The 24942-nt window shown below is 40.0% G+C and overlaps 1 protein-coding gene across 1 annotated transcript in view; it reads left to right on the forward strand.

The window, feature by feature from the left end:
- Positions 1–559: 559 nt before the first annotated feature.
- Positions 560–24942, forward strand: part of LOC149287212 (rho GTPase-activating protein 21-like) — a 44840-nt gene continuing 20457 nt past the window's right edge. Inside the window, exons 1-6 of the mRNA XM_089493148.1 lie at positions 560–643; positions 10934–11113; positions 16695–16719; positions 21445–21537; positions 21802–21880; positions 22880–22934. Coding sequence (XP_089349274.1) covers positions 560–643; positions 10934–11113; positions 16695–16719; positions 21445–21537; positions 21802–21880; positions 22880–22934 — 516 coding nt within the window. The remainder of the gene's footprint in view (positions 644–10933; positions 11114–16694; positions 16720–21444; positions 21538–21801; positions 21881–22879; positions 22935–24942) is intronic.

The raw sequence follows: 24942 nt of genomic DNA on the forward strand, positions 1-24942 counted from the left end.
AAATATTGATCTATACATTTTCTTAGAAGTGCCTGTATGAAGAAACCTAAGAGTTAAAAAGAACCAGTTTCACTGATGTGTTTAAACCAAGCGCAGAGAGATTTCTGTAGGATTTTGGGGCCGACCTCATCTTACAAACCAGGAGGACATCTATGTCTCCACAATTTAGGAGCCCACGGTAACGTTCTTATAGCTTGTGGCTTCTGAGAGTCTTCAAGCTCGGAGAGAAATGATGTGATTTTTGTATTTCTGCTGATGGTTCTATTAACCCTTTGCGTGATAAAGGATGTCAAATCCTTTGCACTTAGCTGAGCAGCTCCTGCTTTGAAGGAACTGGGTTTTATAGACATGTGTCGTGTCGTGCAGACCCGAGACGGTGTTGATTGGTAAACGGATCTGTTACTCTCGCTGCAAGCTATCAGCTGAATGGTTAAAGTCGGAGAGGAGGAAGGTCCTCCTCTCTAGTTCCAAACACTGCATCGCTTACACATCCTCCTGTATCTCCCTGATCCGTGCAGGCTGAGTCAGATGCCGAATGCATACTGCGCTATAGGCAGATATGGCCCAGTTCCGAATATTAGACTGCATGCTGAACCCCAACTGGAGTTTGATCTGCAATCTCTACTGTGCTTGGAGCAACCAGGTTTGTACGTTTCCGGGTACACTCCTGTAATGGGTTAACGTATTGATGACCAGAGTCGTGATGAGGGATGCATCAGTGGAGGGGTTTGTTTTGTTTTTTTGTTTTTGCCATTTTTTTTTTTTTATATGTAAAACTGTTGGACCACTTTTGTTGTAAATGTTGTTATACATGACCTAACACCACGGGGATTGGTCCGTAAAGTGGTGATGCTGAAATGGCTTTAATTTTCCCGATTTCAATCAATTCATCAGCATATTTTGATGTTCTCATAAAAGACCTTTTTTTTGGTAGTTTGTGCATCTATCTGGGGTTTAAAGAGTTAAAATGAGGAGACTATGAGACTATGAAAGGTCTAGGTATGTTTTATGATTTTCGGGGGGCCGGTTTCGGTATAACTTACTGATGGGGTCTAGCACCTCGTTGGGTTTGATTCAGTTCATTTTTTTGTGTTTTCTTTTAGAAAGACCAAACTGATGTAAATAACTCTAGGTGTTTATTGGCTAACTGGGATATAGAACTTCGAATTGTAAGCTCGAGCAGGGCCCTCCCTACCTTTTTGTTTCTGTAAGTGAAAATTATGTACTATTTGTTATGTCCCTTTTACCCATTGTACAGCACTGCAGAATATAATGAATGCAGAACAATAAATAATAAAAACACATCACAATTGATTAATTTTACCCGTATATGCTGTATACATATATGTTGGGAAGTTATACATATATACATTTATACATATGTTGGAAACTCCCCTGCAACTCTTATCTTTCTAGCCATAAGTTAAGAACAATAAAAGATCTTGTAAGCATTGCTCACATATGGTATAAATACATTGTAGAAACTCATACGCCATGTGACGGGTTTTGATATTCATCTGAATATTACATTTTTACCTAAGAAAAATAAAATCTTATCATGGCTATGCGGGTTCTGGTTCTTGGGACAGGGTGTATGCAGTTGATTTTGATGTTTCTAGGTTAAAATTATAAGTATGCATATATTGGGGACCCACGACGTGTGTATACCGTAGGGGCAGCAGTCCCAACTTCTGTTCTCACTTTTTATTGCGTGATGGAGGAGCAGGGACATGGTTTGACATTTAGGGACTCCAATGGTCTTAAAGGAGCACGCTGGATCTATTTCCGTGTTAAGTGTACTATGGGCTCCAACGCGTTTTACTTCCAGTAAATCAGAGCTTGACTTCTTTAGTTTCTTTCTCTCTCAGTTAATGCCTCTTCTCGCTGAATGTAGGGGGCCTACCGTAATATATACCTTATTTAAATTTTTTTTTACATTTTTTTTTTAATTGTTATTATGTTACATATACTACTTATGTCCTGTCTACCCATTGTACAGCACTACTGAATATGATGGCGCTATATAAAACAATAAGGACTCAAAAGTGCCTGGGTCCTTTCTGTAGCCCTGAATGCTATTTAAGGGGTCTGGACCTGAGAGCTTCTCTGACATTCACTCTTCATCTGCCCTGGACAAAAACTCCCACCTGCACTACAACTCACATAAATTTAGATCAGACCCGGGTGAGAGATGAGTGTTTGCCCCTGCCAGAAATCTTCCAAATCGCTTCTTGATAATGACAAAATTATCAACGTTTTCAATGTGTGGAGCCGAGGTGAAGCAACTCATTTAAAACCTTTTTTTTTTTTTTTTTTTTTTTTTTTGTAAATCAATGCTATCGATTCGCAATGAGCATCCTTCTCAGGTTCTGTATAATATGTGCTCTTGGGCGTCCTGCCATCGTTTTTATTTTGTGTTAAAATCCATTGCGTTTTTTTAAACTGCTTATTCATTCTGTATCTTTCGATAAACAGACTACTTGCATCGCCCGTGTTCCCAGGAAGCCATTAGTAAGCCATAAAACCCAAGCTTTTACGGAGCTGGGTGCTTTTAATGCCTATGCACGTGATAGCATATTGTCTTAAAATAGCTAGTGCGACCTGTTGCTTTTACTTCTTATAATCTGATAAAAGTAATATGTTTGGCACAATTAACACATTACGCCTATGCCAATGAGACATCTAAAAAGCATGTCACGGGCGTTTACGTAGTTATTCTTCCCCAGGGAGTTGTTACTCTTCTTTCAGGTAAATACTTGTTTGTGTAGATGACCGGTCCCCATAAATTTAGGCTGTCCAGGTGGCTCCTTCGGCTTTATTAGAAGTCTCGATTAAAATCAATGGTGTTGGCAGCGTTAATTGAACTCTCTAGTTCTGGCAATAACTATTTCCAGATCTGACATTTAATTCTATAAAAACATATAGAACCTTTTTAAGACTCGTTTTCAGTTTCCGTGGCAACATTATATTATTCCCGGTTTGTGTCATAAGACATCATTTTACATGATTAAAGGATTATTTGGTGGAAAGGTTTGTACTAATGGTGTTTCTAATGGTGCATTTATCTACTGAAGTGTTGCGTTCAGCAGAGTAGGCGGAATAGCACCCTTAATATTCAGTCATCTTTGTTACAGTAAACCACAAATCTAAATGTTCTGTTTTTATGTATATAAAAACTACTTGTGTTGACCTTTTTTAACATGCCCATTTTCAGATGGTGCCTAGACTGCTAGAACCTTCAAAGTGACACTTTTTGACAATTTCATGACCAAACTTCCACTTTGCTGCCAGGATTTGATACACCAAAAATAACCACAAAAACTTAGAAAAGCAAATGGGTTTCGATGCTTGGGTAATAATGGCTTTTGATCCGTGGTGCTTGTTGGAACTTGTGTGAGATCTCCTCCCTCGTCTTGAGTTGGCCCATAAATAACGAGCATGTGCTCTCTTCTGTAGGAGCTTGTCAGGGCTACAGGAAGAACAGTTGGCTTGTGGGAATATCCCTTTGACACAAACACACCCAAATTCATCTGACTTTGTTTTGTGTGTGTGAATCATTCACATTCCTTAAGGAGGTGGAAGGAGAAGCTTCTAAGCTGCAGAATCAATTGTTGATTTGGTGTTACAATTGGGAAACAGAGATTGCATATTCACATATCAAAAGTCCATCCAGATATACTCCAAGGGTTTTACTAAAAAAATAGCTACAAAATGTTGATTGCCAACCAGAGATAAAGGTGTACACACACACACACACACACACACTTTCTACCGGGCAATAGATCTACAGGCAATGTGTGTTAAACTTCCATACAGTTCCAATAGCCAAGAACTCTCATCTCCCACCGCCCCTCCATTGATATGCACCAAGCCTCTGCATAAACCTGGCTCCATTTGTAAATTCCTTGTCTGAGTCAACCACTTGGTGTTAGGGGGAGGTATATATCCTCTAGCTCTTACCTTCCCTTTCAATGCTGAAAGGGTTAAGCCTGGTTTGCACTTCTTAGGTGTCCCTTGTGGTCAGAGAGACCTCTAAGCACACTCAGTCCCCTTATTCAGCTCCTGATTGGCTGGGATGGGAAAAGGGACAGGTCAGACTTACTCATGTCGGACCACTATCTGTCCAACCACTTGATTTAATCATTGTGTGGAATGCAGGGAAGCAAACATCTCACATTTTGAAAGCAGGAGGATTAGAGGAAACATGGTAGGCAGATACGTAAGTATTTAAACCCGGAAATGTGAGCTTTTTACTTCCAGAGTAATCCAAAGTAAATCCATGGTCTTTGCCATTTAAAGTGTTTATAAGGTATTTGTGTTTCTTTCCTCTGGTTGACGCACATCTGCAAGTGTTAAAGCGATGAGAATCTATAGAACCAGAAATACGACTTTCTAGTCCACTTTATTATTTAGTGATCTCTTTAATAATTATTCATACAGATTTATATAAAGAGGACTAAAAATGTAGGAAACAATAATTCGGCATGTCGGGGCTGTGGCTGTCTGGCTCCTGAGGTTACAGAATATACCATGCATGATCAGTGACCCATTAGAGAGTCCTGATTTGAGTGATTGTTGTTACAATGTAAAAACTGGGTGAAAAGGAACTTGCGTTCGGTTTGCAAAATTCGTCATTTTTTACAGTCTGGACTGTAGACACATTTATTATTTAAAATAGCTATAAATTATGATCCAGATTGACACAGCTGAACTGTCAGTGAAATTATGTATAAAGTAAACAAATCCGTGTTTGTTCTTTCTGTTCACCTTTTCATATACTGCTTTTTTTTTTTTTTTTGTTGGCTGCCATGTTAATTGAAAGCTTTTTGGGGGGGGGGTTTGTTGTTGTTTATTTTTAATATATAAGGGTATATGTATGCCTGGAGGGTAATTCAAAGTTTGAGTCGGATTTAAAAGTCAGAAGCATACCCAAAGTAATTTGTACAGATGGCTTTGGGGAAGTAGTGGGGACTTGGTGATCCTTTGAATTTTTATAAACTAAACAAAGGCGCATTTCAAAGGCTGCTGAGGTTGTATCTTGGGCTGTTGTATGGTAATAGTGTGCGGAGGGAGGTGTTCTGTGCCCTGCTGTGCTTGGTATTTCGAGACAGATTAGGATTGTAAACATCAGCTAGTCAGAAGCCAAGATGTCTGTTTGGTGTTTTGGGTATTGATGGGCTGGAGGCTGGAATTAACTGCTTGAGAAGTAATGCCTGGCATGAACCCGTAAACTCCAGGGATTAGGAAACTGATATCACAGTGTGCTATATGCTGTCTGATTAAGTATCATTTACAGCGTGTCTGTATTTTTAGTTTGTCTATTACACTGAAGGCTTTGGTTGACGTTTCATACGAGTGTTTTCATTTTGAGTAGATGTGAGTCAGGTTATACAATTTTTGGGGCCCAATACAGGCTAAATTCCTGAGCCCCCCATCCCCCTGTCATTGTCCCACACATTACTCCACCCATCACTACTACTCACAATCTTCCCATAAGCACTCCTTATGAGAGCAGGTGCGAGCCTAGGGTTAGTGGTGTCTGGGTGCTGTATTTCTTTAGTTTCACCAATTAACATGCATAGATAGTAACATGCAAACACTCTCTAACACCGTAACACACACACACGCACGCGCTTTCTCCTTCTCACCGCTGACACTCCCACACCATACACTGACAACCACACATGCATGCCATCACCATTCGCTAACACACTCGGATGTCATACAGCAACAGACACCTTACAGTAACACACACTAACACTATACACTGATGCTAACACCATACACCAAAATACACACAATACCAAATGCACTTGCATGCAAACACCACACTCTTATACACATGCACACCGACTCTAACATTATACATATATATAGTCAGTGTGTGTATGTATGTGTGTATATGTACCCAAACAAATATATATATTAGTGGAGATGAGATAAAAACGCTTTTATATTTTTGATGTTCAAATTGTTAGTTCAAAATAAAAATATAATAAATTGATTTAACAATTGGACATCTATTTTTTTCCTGTTTTTGTTTTATGAAAGGGCTTCCTAGGCAGCAGGGCCCTCTATTACTAGTGTATTGGTTTCTCATTTCTAGTTTTGTCATAGCCTTTGAACGTATAGACTGTAAGAAGTGCTGCGTAATTTGCTGGTGCTATATAAATAAAAAATCTATACTAAGGGCACCGTCCGTTTTAAGGCCGTCTAAGAAATACATTAATGTTTCTCCTCTCCGGCCTGCTGTAAGCCTTCCGAACAGGCATGGTAAAGCCTTTCAGATCCTCTGCTCCCTAATCTACCCCGTTGGTTGATATGAGTTTGCTGCCTGCCGCGGGTTTATTCCTACTTTCATTTAACAGCAACTATGATCAGCAGCCGACATGAGTCAACCTCTAATCGCACCGCTCCTGTAAAGAATTTGTCGGATACGTCGACCAAAACCTGTGTATTCACACCGAATTCATTCTGGAGCTCCCTGTGCTCCAGACTGAAGACTGTTCAGCAAAACCTTTTTATGGCCGGTCATTTGAGGACATGGGGTTTTTTTTTTGTTTTTTTTTGTTTTTTTTTGTGAAGTTTGAAGCCTTGAAGAATAAAAAGGGAAACCTCTACTTTGCATACAAGCCCGGGTTTACCAAAGAAAAACTATCAACATGATGAAAGCATAACTCAGAAATGACATCACCTGCTGTTAATGTTGCAATGATTATTCAAAATTATCGAATGATCAGATAACTTCATTACAGTCCTTGTCAGAAGTGAACAAACACTGATGTGATAGCAGATATTTTTTATTAATATTATTATTTAGCATGTTTCACTAACAGTTTTTAGCCATTTTTTTACATATTGGCTATTATTCAGATTGTTGATTTAATTAGCTGATTACTATTTAAAACCCGCCTCACTAGCTGCTCTCTCATCTCGTATAATGCTGTTTTAACGCTTGGGTAATTGCACCATTCCTTAACTAAGAATCGTGTAATCCCTACAGTCATGGACCGGGATTAATTTAAAAAACCCAGACCGATTTTTAAATCCTGTAAATTAAAATAGTTTAAAGATCTGGTTTGATTTCTAGCTCTTTCTTATTTAATGGTTATTTCTGGGAAGCTTATCGTTATATACGCCGTTTAGCGGTGCAAGTTATGAGACAGACACTTCCAACATCTCCTCTGCTCATCCAACATCATATTCTGTATAATTGCTCTTTATTTTATTATTCTTAGTATTTATTGATTTTTACGTTGACATCATATTCTGCACAATTATCTTTATCTGTATAGGTATTATATCATTTTATATATATATATATATATATATATATATATTTATTTAATTACTAGTGCCATCATTTTCTGGAGTATGGCTCATTATCATTTATACAGGTATTTTTATAGATTTATAGTGCACATTTTCTGGGAAATTGTTCTTTTTGACATCTATATGACTCTGGAAAGTCCATAGATGTGTTTACTTAGTATACAGTGACTCAAAACTTCTTTGTTCTTATCATCCATGGAGCTGTTTCTCTTCCTTTTTTTCTTTACTGTCATATAGCCAGTTTTATCTGTTTTGCATAATTTTAAAAAATTTAATTTAATTTTTTTTGTTTGCTAATTTTCATCGTTAGCCAGTTTACTTTTGAACGACATGCATTTTATAATATAATTACCAAAATAATTGGGATAGGATCTACTGAAGTAATGGTTGGCTCACTTGGCTATCGTTTCACAACTGTATACAAAATATCCATTTGCACAATGAGTAATGCAGCCGGGGTATAATGGCAGCGCTGGGACTGGCTGGGGAACCAGTTCTGAAACTGAAAACTAAACTGAGTCATGATTGTGTGGCTTCACGAGGCTTCTCCATCTGGTGCGCTGAAGCTAGCATTGTATGATCTGCGGGGCTGTATTGATTGTTAATGATCATTACTGTAGATGTAATTCTATACACATTGCTGCTTCGGTCTGGAGTTGCCCTGTCTGGTTTTTGTATAATTCTTGCCCCTGGGGGGGGGGGAGGGATTAGTAAAACAGCTGTAGCCAGGGGCTTTATTACGGCTACTAGATCATCTCCCAGATGGCTGTTAGAAAATGTAAAATGCAGGATCATTGTTAATTTTGTAACTCAACCATTTTTTTTTCTTCTCTTTGGAAGAGGCTTTTCCATCTATATATATATATATTTATTTTTTTTGTCACCATCATCCATTATCTCGCTCCTATTCACGCTGATCTCTCGCCCCTGTCTCAGGTGTTGTTCTGCTATGTGTGCCTACTCACCAGAGATTTCAGGCTGTCTTCCCACAGCGCTGGCACAGGCCGCGTCCTCCCACCATGGTACAAACACCGGCTTTCTCTGCCTTGTTGCCATAGCGATTTATGTGATCAGGCCATTAGGGAGCTGCTGGTGTGTGTGTGTTTTTTTTGTTTTTTTTTTCTCCCTTTTTTTCTTTTCTCCCCTGCGTTCTGAGGCCAAGCTGTCTGCCAATTGATCGGAACCATAAACCAAAGTATTCCCATCATCCATGGGAATTCCATGCCATTCCAAACGCTTTTAATTCTTGGAGTAGAATGAATGGTGGGGGGGTAACCATCAGCTGCCTTTATTTTTCTAAAATAAGCTGGTGTACCTTGTTTTGCTCGTGGCGGCTAATTCTGATCTATAAATACCATTGCAAATTGCCTGCACTAGGGTTGCTGTTGCTATTATTTTTTGTTTGTTTGTAGCTTTCGGCTTTAAAGGAGCAGTCGTTACTAAAGCTACACAGAACATGAAAGGGTTAAGGGTGCAGTTTAACACTCAAGACTCCTGATAGAGTTTATGGTAGAATCTATGTATATTTATAGTGATGGGTGGTTTGGGATGTGGAGAGGCAGTACTTTGGATATGGCAGTAAACATAGTCGTGCTGGGTTAGTTTTGTGTGGGGGTTTTTTTATGTGATTTTTCCCTTTTCGGTAATAGGACTAATTCTTGGTTCGTGTGACGCCAACAAGAAATCTGTTGCAAATTGTTTTCATTAAACGTATCCGCCTCGAAAATGTTACAACAGACCTAATTCTGAGACCATCTTCGTCGGTGATATATGTTGACAGGACACTGTCCTGACACAGCCGCGCCCCACCAATTTCCCCCATGGCTGCTCTTGTCCATGGTGGGCATAATATACCCCCTGAACACTGCGTTTTTAAGGATATATCCGGCGCAGGCCAAGTTCACTATGGACACTGCCACCATAGCGTATATGGACTTGTTACAAGGGAGATCAGAACTCCGCAGCCGTCCCATAGAGCTGTGGCGGGCTGGGGAGTCTGATCACTCAGAAAGGCAGTCTCCCCAGATTATGTAGAAGAGGGGCTGCCGCCCCCCTGTGGAGCTGTGGCCTAGTCCTAAATACTTAATTAACCTTAGTATGTATAGCTCAGATCTGGAGGGTCCGTTTCCTGGACAGGTAAAGGTAAAACTGCGTGACGCGTAGCGCCCCTGCGTGATATTTGGTTTAGAAGTAACAGAACAAGGGGAGCTTATATGTGTGGCAGAGCTAGCATTTCAATTTGTATTCCATTCTAGTCTTTACAGGGGTTGACAAAATAATAAAGAAGTTGCCATAGGGAGAACATAACATAAAAAAGGAGAGAAATTACTTAATGGGGAAAAATATTTCTCCCTGAAAGTTCAGGAAACGGGAAGTTAAGGTGGCTGCTCCCTTGGTATTCACACATGGTTGGCTTGTAATGCATATATTGATGTTTTTGATTTGTGAACCGCACTACCTATATAAAATAAAATGAAAAATAAATGAAACTCCGGGAAAAAGTAATGGAAGTGTTTCACGCGTCAGAGGCCTGTGTACAGCTCCCGCAGCGCTGGCACCTCCACCGATTTCTCTGGATTACCGCTCGGCGAGCGTCGCTTGGATTACCAGACACTGAAAAATGGATTACAAACTTTCTTTTTGTTTGCAAACACTGAATTCTAAAACTCGCTTTGGTGGAAACGTATTTGTAAAATATCCCAGTAATTAGTAATTTGAGTAATTCTTCACAGCATGTCACCTGAGTGTGTGGGTCTCAGTTTCCCATAATCCCTAGGAAATTACTGCAGTCCGGATCCTAGGTACTAGGTATCGGCAGATTCTAAAAACTACAATTCCCATGATCCTCTGCCAGCCATAGACTTTTCTATCCTCCAGGCTATTGTCTGGTTTGATGTCTAAACTCCTCCAGCATTGTCATGTAAATTGTGCTGCAAGTCAAGACACTTAATTTTGTGTCTCTATTCCATTTTGTTGAACCTCCATTAAAAATAAATGATTGAAAGCGCTTCTGATGCTGTTGGCTGTAATTGTGAGCGTTAGGCGGATGCTTTGGACTCGCAGGAGACAGTTTAATGTATTTTGGATTCCCCCTGCCGGTTCCAGATCCTTTTATGTAATGCTGCTGTTTGCCTGGTGCAGCTCCCTCTCTTTCTGGTCGTCCAGTGCCGGTTAATGACTTCTTCTACATGCAGATTGTTATCTGCGGAGACAGAATTTGCAGAATGTGGGTTTGTTTTGTAGGGGGAGGGGCGGGGGCCAAAAGGTCAGAGCCGGGCTGGTGCGGCAGCTGCTGCTGGATGGGGTAATATGTATGCGTTTCAGATGTGAATTAATATCTACTTACTGTGCCAAACAAAGGAAAAACGGCTGCTGTCAGGGACTCGGCCAGAAACAATAACCAGCATAGAGGAATTCTACAAAAATATTGATCGTATCTCTTTAATAGCGATAGACACTCGGAACATTAAATGATGCCAGCATAGCTTATAAGAAGTAAATTAAAAAAATATTCACTGGAAAGGTGGACCCTATATTTTTTATTTTATTTGTGATTTTTATATGTATTTTTTTTAAATGTTCTTCCTTTCCCCCCCTCAAGGTTTCAAAGAATAAAGATGGGCTTGAACAGAGTGAGATGGTATCGCCGACGGAGGAGGAAGTCTTTTCCTGGCCTGGTCCAAAGACTGTAGTCTTGAGAAGAATTTCCGGGGGGTTTGGATTTACTCTGAGGCATTTCATTGTGTACCCCCCTGAGTCGGCTGTTCATACTTCCACAAAGGTGAGTTAACGCATGCTCGCTATTCTGCTGCTCGTGTTAATACATGTTCCCCTGTTACTATGGTTGACGTGCCCTCTTATCTCTTCTGCTTATAGTGCACCTGACTTCATAAAATCTGAAACATTGAAGACGCTCTATTGTTTATTACACGACCGTCATGTGATAAGGATTCCATGTGTTCTTCTAGTACAGGGGTCTCCAAACTTCTCCGTACAAGGGCCACATCGTACACATTTTCACAGGCCAAAGAACCAAAAAATAAGTTTTATAAAGAAAGAAATGTGACAATTACAAATAAATAATGCCGTGCTTACACTTGCGTTACACATGCAGATCAAATTAAAAATAAAAAAAACACATGGAATCAGATCAACTGAATGCATTGCAGGCTTAGATCAACCAAGAAACAACTATAGAGCTGCCTCTGACCATCATGACACCCACCCACGTCATAATTCATTTAAGTTATGTCCATACCTGGGAACTTTTGGGCTCCGGCTACCAGGAGCCTTCCCTTGCGCGATGCGGCCAGGACTGCCCAATGGGAAACGCCCTCATTTAAAGGGAAAATGGGGGGGACTGGGGCGTGTCAAGACCCCGCGACCCGGAGGATTCGGGTCTTGACCCGGAGAACCGGTGCTTCACCTGGCAATCTCCGGGTATGGTCGTGTCCCCAACCACTATATTCATATCTCTCATCATAATCATTCCTCCCCACCATCATTTCCATCACCCAGTATTGCACCAAAATGATTCCCCTCCATCTCTATTCCCAGCAATATTTCCTCTTCATACCCTTGCCCGGTGTTCCCCAATGCATACGTGTCCCTGGCCGAGTCTGTCGCCCTGCGGTTCGCCCTTTCTTTGTGTGTCTGCCGTGCAGTGGATGGAAGATCTGTCCCTCAGTTGGCACAGGTCTGTTTTACGGCTAAGGCTCCAGCCGTGGACACGCGTTCTGATGGCTGACCTCAAGACCGGCCCAGGTGAGGCGGCCTACCGGAAAGTTTCCCGATATCCTGGTAGGCCAGTCCTGCCCTGCTGCCTGGGCGAATTGCTGCGGGCCAGATAAAAACTTGTGGTGAGCCAGATGTGGCCTGCAAGCCTTATCATGGAGACCCCGCTCTACTAGATCAGACTAAGATAACAAAGCTAGAAATATGCAAATGTGAAAAATATAAGAATTGTTTTAAAACAGAAAATGATATACCTGTTTTTGTGATACAAGCAATACGACAATGGCTTATGGGGGAAAAAACGAGGAATAAGAATTAAGAAAGTATCTACATAATTTCTAAACACGTCTTCTGTTCTTCATAAATACATTGGTGTTACTTGTAGTGTAGATCAGCCGTGCCCACCATACATTCTAAGCTCATAGCGAAGAGGGATATAAATGCAAAGTGACGACGGACAGAGGGATGTGTGGCACAAACGGCGCGCGGACGTGTCGGGCATTGGCTTTTCTTGTGACTAATTAAAGAAATATTTAATCCCAAGTGAAGCATGCAGTTTATTGTAGAGGTTAATAGTGCAGGTCACACCAAATGCCAAGGAATGTGGAAACAATGGTAAGGTGTGCCACCAAAACAAGTAACCCGGGTCTCTAGACATCTAAAACTAACCCCACTCTGTGTAATGAAAAGGTGAAAAACTTTTTTTTTTATTATTCTTTATTGGATTTTTTATTTCATTTTTTTGTTATTGACGGGTGCTTTTTTTTTTTTTTTTTTTTTTCTTTTTTTTTTCTTTTAACCTACCAGTCTTGGCTGTAAGATATACCCCATTATTTTGCACAACATTTCTTGCCTTTGGGTGTCTTCCTCCTTTCAAAGCAGCCGATCAGCGGCAGGAAAGCTCTCCCATTTAAATGAATGGGAGCGCATGCCGCGCAGGTGCGCAAGAGGCCAAAGCCCCTTCCGCAGCCTTCCCCGAGCCCGCACTGGAGCTGACTGCAGGTAAGTATATCGCTTTCAGGGAGATGTGTTCTGCTCGGTTACATACACGCTTCAAACAAGACAGAAAGGAAATGGAGGGAAGGATGCTAAAGTGAAAAGGTTATTTCTGAAATGAAACCTACTTGGTTGGTTTTATGATTTATATAGCGCCATCATATTCCATAGCGCTGTACAATGTAATATTGTCCGAAAGTTTCAGGTCATCCTTGTTTTACTGTTCGCACGCACGTGCTTACGTCATTGGTGGAATAAGCTGGAATACACACACTGGAATACACACGTGTGATATGAGTGTCTGATACAGTGCACTGACCTTACACAACGTGTATCCCCCGCAACACATACAGAATCGGTGTGTCGTTATTTAGTGTATTTTCCCCCTCATCATTTTCGGTGTAAGTTTTTAAATTAGCTGTGTGCCGAGTACATGCAGCAGAATACTTTACGTGACTAGTCATTGTTTACAGAGCCTGCGCCCTGCTGATAAGTGTTTGGAAATGAGTCATTGCTGCCTTCTTCAGTTTGATTTGTAGCTTTGCATTTCAGCCCAAGAAACTTGAGAGCCTTTTTAACTTTTTTTTTTTTATTTATTTTTTTTATAATAGTATTTTTATATATTATGTGAACCCCCCCCACACACACACACACACAAAAACAACAACAATATTGCTTATACTGGCAGATGATATAATTGGTATTCAAGAGCACACATATACCATAAATTATTTTAAGTATGGTGCCTGAATTAATCAGCATACACTTTGGTATTGTTAATATTGTGAGATAATCTGTTAACAAAATAATATCTTATCTTATGTATCGGTTTGTCTTAGTCGGTCAATTCTTGTCTTGTCAGACCCCTTGGATATATGTATTGTAATAAGCGCTGCGTAGATTGCTGGTGCTATATAAATAATAATAATAATAATTTTATCTTTTAACACTCATGCTGTACTTTAGGCAGAAATCTTGGCTGATGCGTTTCCCAGGGGCACAGCTAGAGGGCGCAACAACTTAAAGCCATGAGTTTGTTTTTTTTTCTTTATGCACATTTTGTTAACCTTATTTTCTTTGTGTCACGTGGCTTACGTATCTGTGCGTGGGCACCAACATTTTGTAGCAAATCTTTAATTTTACTTTCTATAATGCTGAAGCTTTAATGCCGTGGCAAACTGCTACCTATGGTTTTTTTCAGCAAGCAGGTGGCACTAGAAATGCCAGTTTTATGTCACTTGACCAGGATTGTTAAGTACACAACATAAAGTTTCACCTGATCATCTCAAAGTTAAGGGGTCCATGGGCTGCTGCCACCCTTGGCCTAGTCGGCCAGAATATGCCTCTGAAAACATCAAGTTACTGATCTAATATTCTTCCTTATTGCCCAGATATCCATGGTTCACAAAATAACTACAGTCAACTATATCATAATGCTAATAGGAAAGGCAGGACCACGGCTGCGTGGTACTCGGTACTGGTGTAGTGGTCCCGGTGAGAGAGTGGGGAGGTCACTGATGCGCCCAGTTGGACGTGACCCTGTGGTAGTGGAGACACTGGTATAACGAATGTATAGTATTAGAGTTAGTGTATGTTGACTAATGTGTGGTGTTGGCACGTGAGAGCATGCTGATGACCCCTTATAGTATGAGTCTGCGATATTCCTTTCAAGTTTTTTATTTATTTATTTTTTGTCTAAGATTCTATGGTCACTTTAATTTTATCAGACTAGTTTTAGATTCCATCATGGGAACCAATGCATACTGTTCATGGATTATAAACTCACCGGAGCTGGCCCGTTATAGTATATGTAGTTTAATTTTGCATGATGAAATATTTGCAACCTGCCTCGGCACAATTACAGCTTGCCATTTAGTGAATAAACCTCATTATATGCTCTATTGCTAAACCAAACTGAGTAAAACAAGTTTCCATTGAATTGGGTTTAGTAATTTAGGATATCATACATCTCATATAAAGTCTTTAATGGAGAGAACTGTTTTTTTTTGTTTGCTGGTCCTTTTCATTTATTGGCACCATTGGCGAGGTAGAAAATGTTTGTTCTTCCTGAATTCCTCCGTTGGGTTGGTGCCACATCCCATGACCTCGGTGGCTTCTAGACTCAATATCTTAATGGGAAGGGGCGATGTTCTCCGCATTGCAGCCACTTAAGGTTTGCTGAACCGGGACTGTGACCTTTCTTCTTCTTCAGTTCGGAAGTCTTGATTTTGCGTGACACAGATGTGCGTCTGTAGACGGTGCTTGCCAAGAAAGCGATAAACTCTTGACTGTAGCGCTTCCCTGTGTGTACACACACTTTGGGTGTTTTTCCTCTACTTTAGAGCGTGGATGTATTCTTAGTTACTATATCCTGAAAACAGGAAAAGGTATTGTATTGCAGATTAAGATACATTTTTGGTCTATAGTGTACACGGCAATCATATCATCCCTTACATCCCCGATGTGGCTGTTTACAAACCGCTTACAAGTGATAACATTTCCTGCTTACTGGTTGACCGTGATAAACAAGCTTAAAGCATTCTCTGCTTCGGCTGTGTCGGTCCCTTCTCTTTGCTGCTTTATGGATGTACCAGAAAATGTATAACATAATTAATTGCAATATCTATCTATCTATATCTCTATATATATCATAAAGCTGTCGAGTAACACATTGATTCTCCTTAGTGCAGGGCAGGGAACATGTTGTGTGTAAATTAGAGAGCCGGAAGGAGGTACGCCAAGAGATATAAAATGGCACAAACGGTCAGGCACCAGATCGTAAAATCCAGGTGCCATGGCTACCTAGTTCTGGGAATTCTCTAGCCTTCTGATAATGAAACACAAAGAATCTCTGCTGTCCACCGATTGTCTTCCAAATCTGTGTGAGGACACAAATAGGATCTCGAGGAAACGTAATCTGGTTTAAAGGGACACTCCAGCTATCATATGTACTTTAATGCATATGATAGGAGTGGGGCCTTTACATTCTTGTGATGGCCCTCCTGCGGAATTTGCCTCCTTCCCCAACCCCAGCCTGCGCTTTGCTTCGCTGTATACGGTTGCTTCAGTATATAAATTCCGGGTCAGTATTGTGTGACGTGTCCGGCTTCCTTCTTTTTACGAATACATTTAGGGTTAATCCACCCTTACCAGTCCGTGGATCTGTCGTTCGGTGTAATCGCGGGAATCTCGCCCATGCAGCAGGTAACGTGCTGCGTGTTCTCCCAGAATAAGATCACTTTGCGGATAGACTGTAAGACTGCGAGCCTGGGCTCTCGGACATATCGAATCGATGTGCCAACAGACTTTTTTTCCCTCCCAAACTCTGTAGCCGAACGCAGGTTACGTGAAATGGCCCTGACGTTCCTACCTGTGGTGAAGGTTCATTCACCTGTCGCTTTCCATAAGTGCTTCTGTTTAATGTTTGTGAAAGGTCATCGTAAATGATCAATATGTGGGATTTATTTTAGGTGTAATTCCTCATCTTTAATGCCTGTAGAACTATACATATTTAAAAAAAAAATTTAATTGAAGATCTTAATGTGCGAGCCTTAATTTATACATGTAAGTACTATTACATTTTACTGTATTTTAACCTTTTTATTTTTTTTTTCTCTTTCTTTTTTCCCCAGAATGAAGAGAATGGAAACCGAAGCGGTAAGATTTGATTAATACATTTGAAGCTACTTTTTTACTTTTGAGGGCTTTGTTTTAATAATCCAAACATAATATGCATATAGATAGATATATAATTATACGAGTTGTGAAGCTACAGCTACATGTGGCATGCACAGCGTAGCATCAGATATCTCCTCTGTATATGTTCATCGTTCATTCTTGATTTAGGATCCGTGGTTTAACTAAAGCTTTGGAATTCACTGAAATTGAATCTACGGCTAGGTTTGGTTAGAGTATAAGTTTGTGGGTAGATCAGGTGAAGCGAGGTTGGTTTCTGTGTGTTTTGGTAAGTAGTATACTGTGCCAAGCGACTTTGTTTTAGGATTAACAATAGAGGCCCAAGACCACTTGTTGGACCAACGCACACTTACTAAAGCCGGTGCCCCATGATTAAAGAATCAGCAAGTTAAGGAAAGAATTTCAACAATTTGAACCCACAGAAAGGTGTTTATATTGAAAACTGGAATTTTTCTTTAAAATGTCTCTTCCACGGGGTAGTGTTTTCTGAGCCAAGTAAAGGAAACAAATCCAACAAGTAAACCGGATTTAAGGAACCATGCCTTACAATGACATAATGAACTTAGTAGAGATGGTGATGAAAAGCGTAATGATCTCGAGCGATTCATACACTGTCCGTCTTTTCTTTGTCCACCTGTCTCAGGGAGATTCTGTTTACGTCGGGCAAATGCCACTGGGATGTTGTACAAAATCACCCATTCTCTTTAATGCCTCTAAAGTGCCGTAGGGTTGGACAGTAATGCACCTTTGCGGATAAAGTACATTCCTCATGTCATAGCCGTAGATCCCCTACCTCTCTATGGCTTTGGCTGAAAAGAAGAAGTCAAAACAAATCTAATCTTCACTTTAACGTAGTTGGCTTTAGTTTTAAGTCTTCTGTTCTCCAGTCAAGGACACGCTGCTATAAGAAACGGGAACGTAATCTACACGGTGGCACCCATATAGAATGTAAATAACATGTTTTTAGCTTATGGCTGTGTAAATGTCTTGTTAGAGAGTTTAATTAACTGGGCAGTTGATATGATGGTAATTTAGGCCATTAAGTTTCCATTGTTTCTGTATTCTATTTTCTTGATGTATAAGTGAAGAATAGGGATGAATTTGTAGTTTGTTCTGCCGTAGTCGTCATACAAATTTGCTATAAATAAATATTGTGTATGTCCATCTCTTTATATGACAGATTTTTAGCCTAGGTGAGCCAAGAGAGAACTCTTTTCTCCTCTTAAATGACATTATATTTAGGGCTGTTACAATAAGTGAGAAAAATAAATAACATAAACAGATGTTAAGAAATACTGGTATATCAGGATAAGAGCAGCCTGCTTGTGCAAGCTTTCAGTCTATGGAGTGGTTAGGGGAGAATTAGATGTATTGGTTGTGATGAGAGTAATGTGGAGAAGTCGGCGGCGGGTGCAGTTGGCATCGTAGGGTTTATGTTATCACTAATGCTATTTTATTTTAAAATGGTTGGTAAGGGCAGAGACATTGGAAGGTAGTGGTTCCAATTGGTGGGATGCTTGGGACGGAGGAGGTTGAAAATAGGGTTATACATGATAGAAAAGGGGAAAAGTGTTCGGGTTTTTGTACCGTTCTGAGACTTAATCCTGCGTCAGATAGCGCCATCTAGTGGTGAGCACAGTAGATCGCACCGATTCTGACAAACCTCTGTAAATATGATCATCAAACAAATTGCTTTTTCTGTCTAGCCTTAATAGTTGGTTATCTAAAGTAAAACCAACTAAAGTAAGACCTTTATCGTTTGCATATATATTATATAGAATTTGACGACGGCTATGAGCAATTCGGACCGTATTACATTTTTAATGTAAAGATTTACACCTTAATCTGTCTTGTATTTAGCATAACAAATACTGATTCCGTGTATTATACTGTCAGCACATAGTCAATGGAGGTGCTCAGAGGCGCTTGCCAGGAGATCAGGGTGTCGGTGTTGCGGGGACATAGCGAGGTCTTTTCTCTGATTATCCCCGATCACCCTAGAAGTGCACAAAACTGCAATTATCCAATATACTGTATTACTTCTTGGTAAATGATATTAAAATGCATAGTACCCATCAACTTGCGTAATAACTATTGAATTTATAGCAGGCATGCTATTTACCACATATCAGTTTTCCAGAAAAGCACCTTTTTCCACAGTACAGCCTAGTGAAGAGAGAAATCCTTAAACATAATAAATGCATACCCTACTAAAGCATCAGATAGTTCTAATAATTTTGATTTAAAAATGTTTTTACTTCTCAATAGGTATGGTGTGATCAGGAAAGCAGGGCCTCAGAGATCTGATTACTGTGTGATCAGCAGGCAGGCGAGGTCATAGTAAGAACAGAGGGTAACACACCGTCTACCTCTTCAATAAAAAAGCGAAAAAGTACATAATAATGGAAATATTTAAAAAGGTGGACCACAGAGATTTCACCATGACATCAGGACTAATGTCTATTTACAAGAAATATCCATTGGAGCTACAAATACAAGGGGGTATCGTGTTTATATTGGAGAGCTTTTTAGGTGTTATTATTCCTTCCTATTATGTTGGTTCCCTTTGGTGGGAGCTTTTAGTAGAGGCAGTCGTTAGAGGATTTAGCACAAAAGTCTCATTTTCTAAAACTAAAGGCTGCGCTGATTAGTATGCCATAAATTCCATTGGCATGCCTGCAACGTGAACTTGTAACATGTAAATAGGCTCACATTGGACTTCTAAAGGTGCTGTTCCACCCAAAATTCAGAATTTATATTGTCAGGTGGCTGACCAAGAACCTATGAAATTAAACCGTCAGAATAAAATGACAGTTATGTTAAAGTTTATTTGGTGAAAATAGTAGAGAGTGCAGTTAATGTCCTGTCTAAGTCGGGCAGCAGTTTTCAATCTAAACTGTAGAGATGGGGTACCTTTAATCGCAAACACTTCGGGATGCCTAGACCCAAGTTTCCTTGTTAGCGTTAAGCTTCACCTCAATGAACTTTGGATGATAAATACACAGAGCTTACAGTTCAGCGAGGTGTCTTGTGAGAGGTCGTTGAAAACTTGGAAGATTGTGAACCCAATGTCTCATCTCATTATTGTTAGACTTGAACAACTTGCATAGGCCATGCATTTTTACCCCTCTTTGTAGCCAATCCAGCTATGTAACCCCATAAAGAACCTTGTGTGTGTAAGGACTGGTATCATCCTTCATGGCTCAGAAACCTATTGAAATTGGATACTGATTAGCAAGCATTTGCCCACCCGAGCATACAACTCCACTTCTAAAATTACAGTGGAATGGGCTTTTCGGATGAGAACATGGGGTTGCATAAAGATCACTTGAGTCTGAACGGAACTTTTTATTAAATTATTAGCCATTACCCGTGGATAGACTGACCTCTGTAATAAACATATTTATGCAAATAATTATTCTGGAAGTAGAATAGTAATTTTCTGACGACTTCACCTGCAATAGTTATTATATCAAAGGGCAGCATATTTCCCTTTATTTCCAGAGCGCTCTTGTTCTCTGTGCCAAGGAAGGTGTGCATGGCTGGTAATTATTAAATTGCTTTAATACCTTTCACTATGAGTGTAATTTAACCTTAAGTCCTTTTTTGTCCCAAGGAACAAACTGTTAGTACTACCGCTATAGTCTTTGAATGGACATTTACAGTGTTATAGTGCTGATGCTGCCACTTAAGAGAGATATTTATTTTTATGGGGATGTGCTGCCTTTTTTTATGCCAAACATAGTACTGCAAGTTCTTCACAAACAATTCAACCTTATTTCATCAGTCCATCAAACATTTTCCCATTGGAGTTGCTCTTTCAGGCGAACAGTGATGTTGAAATGGAGAGCAGCAGCTTCCTCCATGGTTTTCTGCCATGGACTCCATGCCTGTTCAGAGATATTAACCAACGATTCCTTCGAGCCTTTAACGGTTACTTTAGGGTTCTTTTTTTTTTAACCTCATTGAGCATTTTTGTGTTGTCTGCGTTATCCTGGCTGGGTGACTACTTCCAGGGGTGGTAGCCACAGCACTAAATTGTCTACATTTATAAACAATGTGTCTCACTTTGGACTGACAAATATGTAGACTCGTTGAAGTTATTTTGTAACTCTTTCCTGGTTAATGCAAATTGACAGTTCTTGATTCTAGGACTTCTGGTATTTCTTCTTGTGAGGCATGGTTCACATCAGCAGATGCTTGTTGAATAGCTGTAAAACACACATCAATTCATTCATTAGACTCCAGGTTTGCTAACTCCTGACTCCAATTAGCTTTTGTTGAAGTGATTAGCCTAGGGAGTTCAAATACTTTTTCCAACCTACACTGTGAATATTTGAATGATGTATTCAACAAGAACAATACAATAATTTGTGTGTTATTCGTTAAAGCATTAGGTATAAGATTGTAGCATTGTCGCAGTTACTATACATAATATTGTAGAGGTTTTCATATAGTTATAACAGACATGGTTGTGTTTTTTGGAGAATAGTTATATGTATTTAAAGCAGTTATAGCATAGTATGTTTTTATTTTTAGTAGCAAGTAGAATTGTTTTTATTATTATTATTTTTTTTTATTATATCCAGGGTAGAACCCTTTCTAAATTTGCAATGCTGCGGGTGGCACTTTTTGTTTTAATTTGGAAAAAAAATACTTTTTTTGTTCTCAAAAATCAATCTGCAGAAAGCCAAAGGAACCGTTTGGAGCCAATGGACACAATATTTGTGAAGCAAGTTAGAGAAGGAGGATCGGCTCATGAAGCAGGACTGTGTACAGGTACTGTAAAGGGGAGGAAAAATGTGTGTGTGTGTGTGTGTGTGTTTATACCTAAAGACGTGAGGGTTGGTGGAGGCTTTAGCCCCTAGTGGTGGGAGGTAATAATAATCACACAGAATACTTATGATCTAATTTGTTTTACACCCATTTTACATGTATGGAAGGTACACTATAAATAAATATTTAATTGCTCTTATAATGGTGAGAAGTATTAAATATGCATCCATTGTGGGTCCTTTCATTATATGCCATTTTTTCACCCAGGGGACAGAATCATTAAAGTCAATGGTGAAAGTGTGATTGGCAAGACATATTCACAAGTAATTGGACTAATCCAGAACAGGTATGTAAGAGCATTTCCATTCCTTTTCCACTTAGCCTTGCTGGATATAGCGTTAGTAGTAGTCTGTAGTAGTCTGGCCTTTCAATGACACACGTGGTCCATCTTGGTGTACCCTCGGCACAGCGCTCCTACTGGACTGAAAGCTGCTCAAATTGGAGGTCTCGATGCTAAGCCTCTCTACAAACCACAATAATCCACCATCTGCATACTTGTACAAATATTATTGTTCCTTTACCGAGTGAAACACATACAGCAAAGGATGAATACATTTGGTACAAAAACGTGCAAATGGAGACTCATGGTGGATTCATGGCTCATGATCATACCTGTAAATATGCCGGCTCAGGCTCCTCGAGCCGTTTCTACATTGTAGGGTGGGAGCCAGGGCTGGATTACCCTCAAATAGCTTAAATCATTGTGGGAAGGGGATAGAGCAAGAAGTGCGGGTACCTAGACACAGCTTCCAGAGCATGGATACAGAGTATGGCGACCCACCACTGCACCAAGACATTCCAGCGATGACCCAGTGCTTCACCCAAACACTCCAGGCATAACCCAAAGAGTTCTGTATGCTGATGGCCGAGTGGTTTAGTGTCAGACCGCGACATACCAGAGAATATTTCTGTGCTTTTCCTTTTCACTTACTGTACTACATTAATCCCACATTCAAAGAGTAGGAATATTAGATGGATTTTGAAGAAAAAAGGCAAACCTTTTTGTTTCCCACTTTTATTACCAAAATAGTCAGTTTCAGTTTGAAACGTATTATTTGCTTCGTTGTTTTATGAAGCTTATTTAATATCCTAGCCTTATCCTTTGAACGTGAGAGATGTTGATGACTAATCTACTCTTTTGTACGATCATCTTTTTATTTAAAATTGCCATGGAAAAGCCATTTGTTACTGTTCATACATGAATAATGTGCTCCGCGATGTACCCCGCAACCAATGCCATTAGATAGGTGTCAGAATGCTAATTACTGCTAATGTTTTCTTCCAGCGATTCCACATTAGAACTTAGTGTGATGCCAAAAGATGAAGACATTCTCCAATTGGTAAGTTGATGCCGAACGGTGTAAACTTCATGTATTGTTTGTCCGCTGTCTAGGTTCTTGCCAGGATGTAAAAGATTTGGTTTACATTTTGTCTTTTTGGGGGTTTTTTTTCCCCCTATGATGTTTCAAACTGAATGCTCCATCGTTGGGGAGAAATCTTTACCAGGAATGAAAGGAGTTTATTCAGAATCGAGTTTGTGTTGGGACCTCTATCTATCCAGAAGCCTCCAAAACCCCAGATGTGGACGAGGGGGGATAAGCGTATCTTCCTGATGACTGACCTTAGCACATTGCTGCGCTGTGTCTGTTAGCATTTCAGAATAATCGGTGTTAAACACCATCAGATGCTGCTTATTGCTGATCTTGTCTATACCATCCTTTATCTTTATCAAAACTGTTTATCAGTGTGCAGATTATTTATTAAATCACTCCACTTATAGTGTATTACCCTAAAATATGTTTTACTGTCCCTTTAATTTGTTGTAACATACATCATCCTGTTTCTTACTCCAATGGAAATGTTCAACACACACCCTAGATATCTGCCTTCCCAGTCACAGATATACTCGTGCTTCCAAACGCTTGTCTTTGGACCTTTGAACTGTCTGACCGGATGATCGGCTGGGGTTGTGTTGGATCCGTAAGAATTGGTCACCTGTAGACATGTTCGTCTGCGGTCGTTTCCTGTGAGTAGGAGGCTCTCCTCCTGGCACTGACGTCGCCCGTGACGTTGGAGTAGGCTGCTCCTTGCTGCGGAGACTCTGGTCTTTGCTAGGGGTTGGCGGAAGATCCTTACAGGGTGGCTCGTCGTACCGAGCTGGGTGTGTAGCGAAGGGAATGAAAGGTTATGTTTACTATTCTACAAGTACCAGCGCCTTGTGGATTGTTTGCACCAGGCTGTAGAACGTGTGCTAGTAGCTATTGTTGGCTCTTGTGACGCCCGCCATGCTGATAAGCTGCTGTTCACCTGCCCTTCTGGTTAAGCATCTACAATTTTAAGTGGATCTGATTTTTCCAATCTGTATTTACAGTCGAGTACATTAAACACATGTAATGTCATGCTGAAACCATGCAGACCTTTAAACCTTCTATTTTCAGGAGTTGTGTTCTTGTTCCTTTTGGTTGCTGTTACATTTTGACCGAAGCCCATTGATTCTGACCATATTCTGCCATATTTTGCCACAGTGCCCTGCCTTTTTTTAGATAAAATAGCTCCAAACATTTTTTTTTTTTTTTACTGATTGCAAAATAAAGGACAGTTTTTTCCTTTAACAAATATGCGGATTGTGGGCACTTGTGTATATGTCTGCCACAGCCGCCTAAACGGAGTGCATCTAGAATACGAAAATAATACATACTTTTGTGCGAACGTAACGTTTAAGGATGCCCATGAATCACCAGATTCCCTCTATTGCCGTTTTAAGCCCAAACAAATTTGTAAAATGTGACCACCATATGATATCGCAAACAATTATCATATACAATAAATTCATTATATCTTCAACAATAATAAATAAATTCGTTATCTTCAACAATTTAAGAGTCCGTATTTGGCTCTAAACCAATTTATGTGGTTTCTGTAACATCTTGAACCGATTTTAATTGGACTTGTTATGGGAATCGATACAAAATGAAGATGTATTGGCTAAGTTGTGTCTGCATTAGAGTTGTGTGTTCTCAAAATAGCTGATACGTCGGTGGCTGTAGCTCGTAGGGCAAGACCAGTCCCTGATTTCTTTTATCCACTACGTGGTATTTCTCCATAGCAAAGTAAATACAACTCATGGCAAAAGGCTGTCGCAAATGTGTTTTTAAAACCACTTATTAATATAAATGGCTATTAGTTCATAAAGTCACCTGTCACACCCCGCAGGTCAAAAAGCTGTGAGAATGCATGCGCCACTTGCCACGGCCGTCGTGGTCTTACCAGACGGATGCATTGTTTTTCCAAAGATCTGTTTCTTTTTTGTTTTTGTCATTTTTAGTTCTAACATACAGACAGCTTTTT

Source organism: Sceloporus occidentalis, unplaced genomic scaffold (assembly GCF_023333645.1).
Source record: "Sceloporus occidentalis isolate IW3139 unplaced genomic scaffold, rSceOcc1.0.p SCAF_63, whole genome shotgun sequence".
NCBI classification, from domain to species: Eukaryota; Metazoa; Chordata; class Lepidosauria; order Squamata; family Phrynosomatidae; genus Sceloporus; species Sceloporus occidentalis.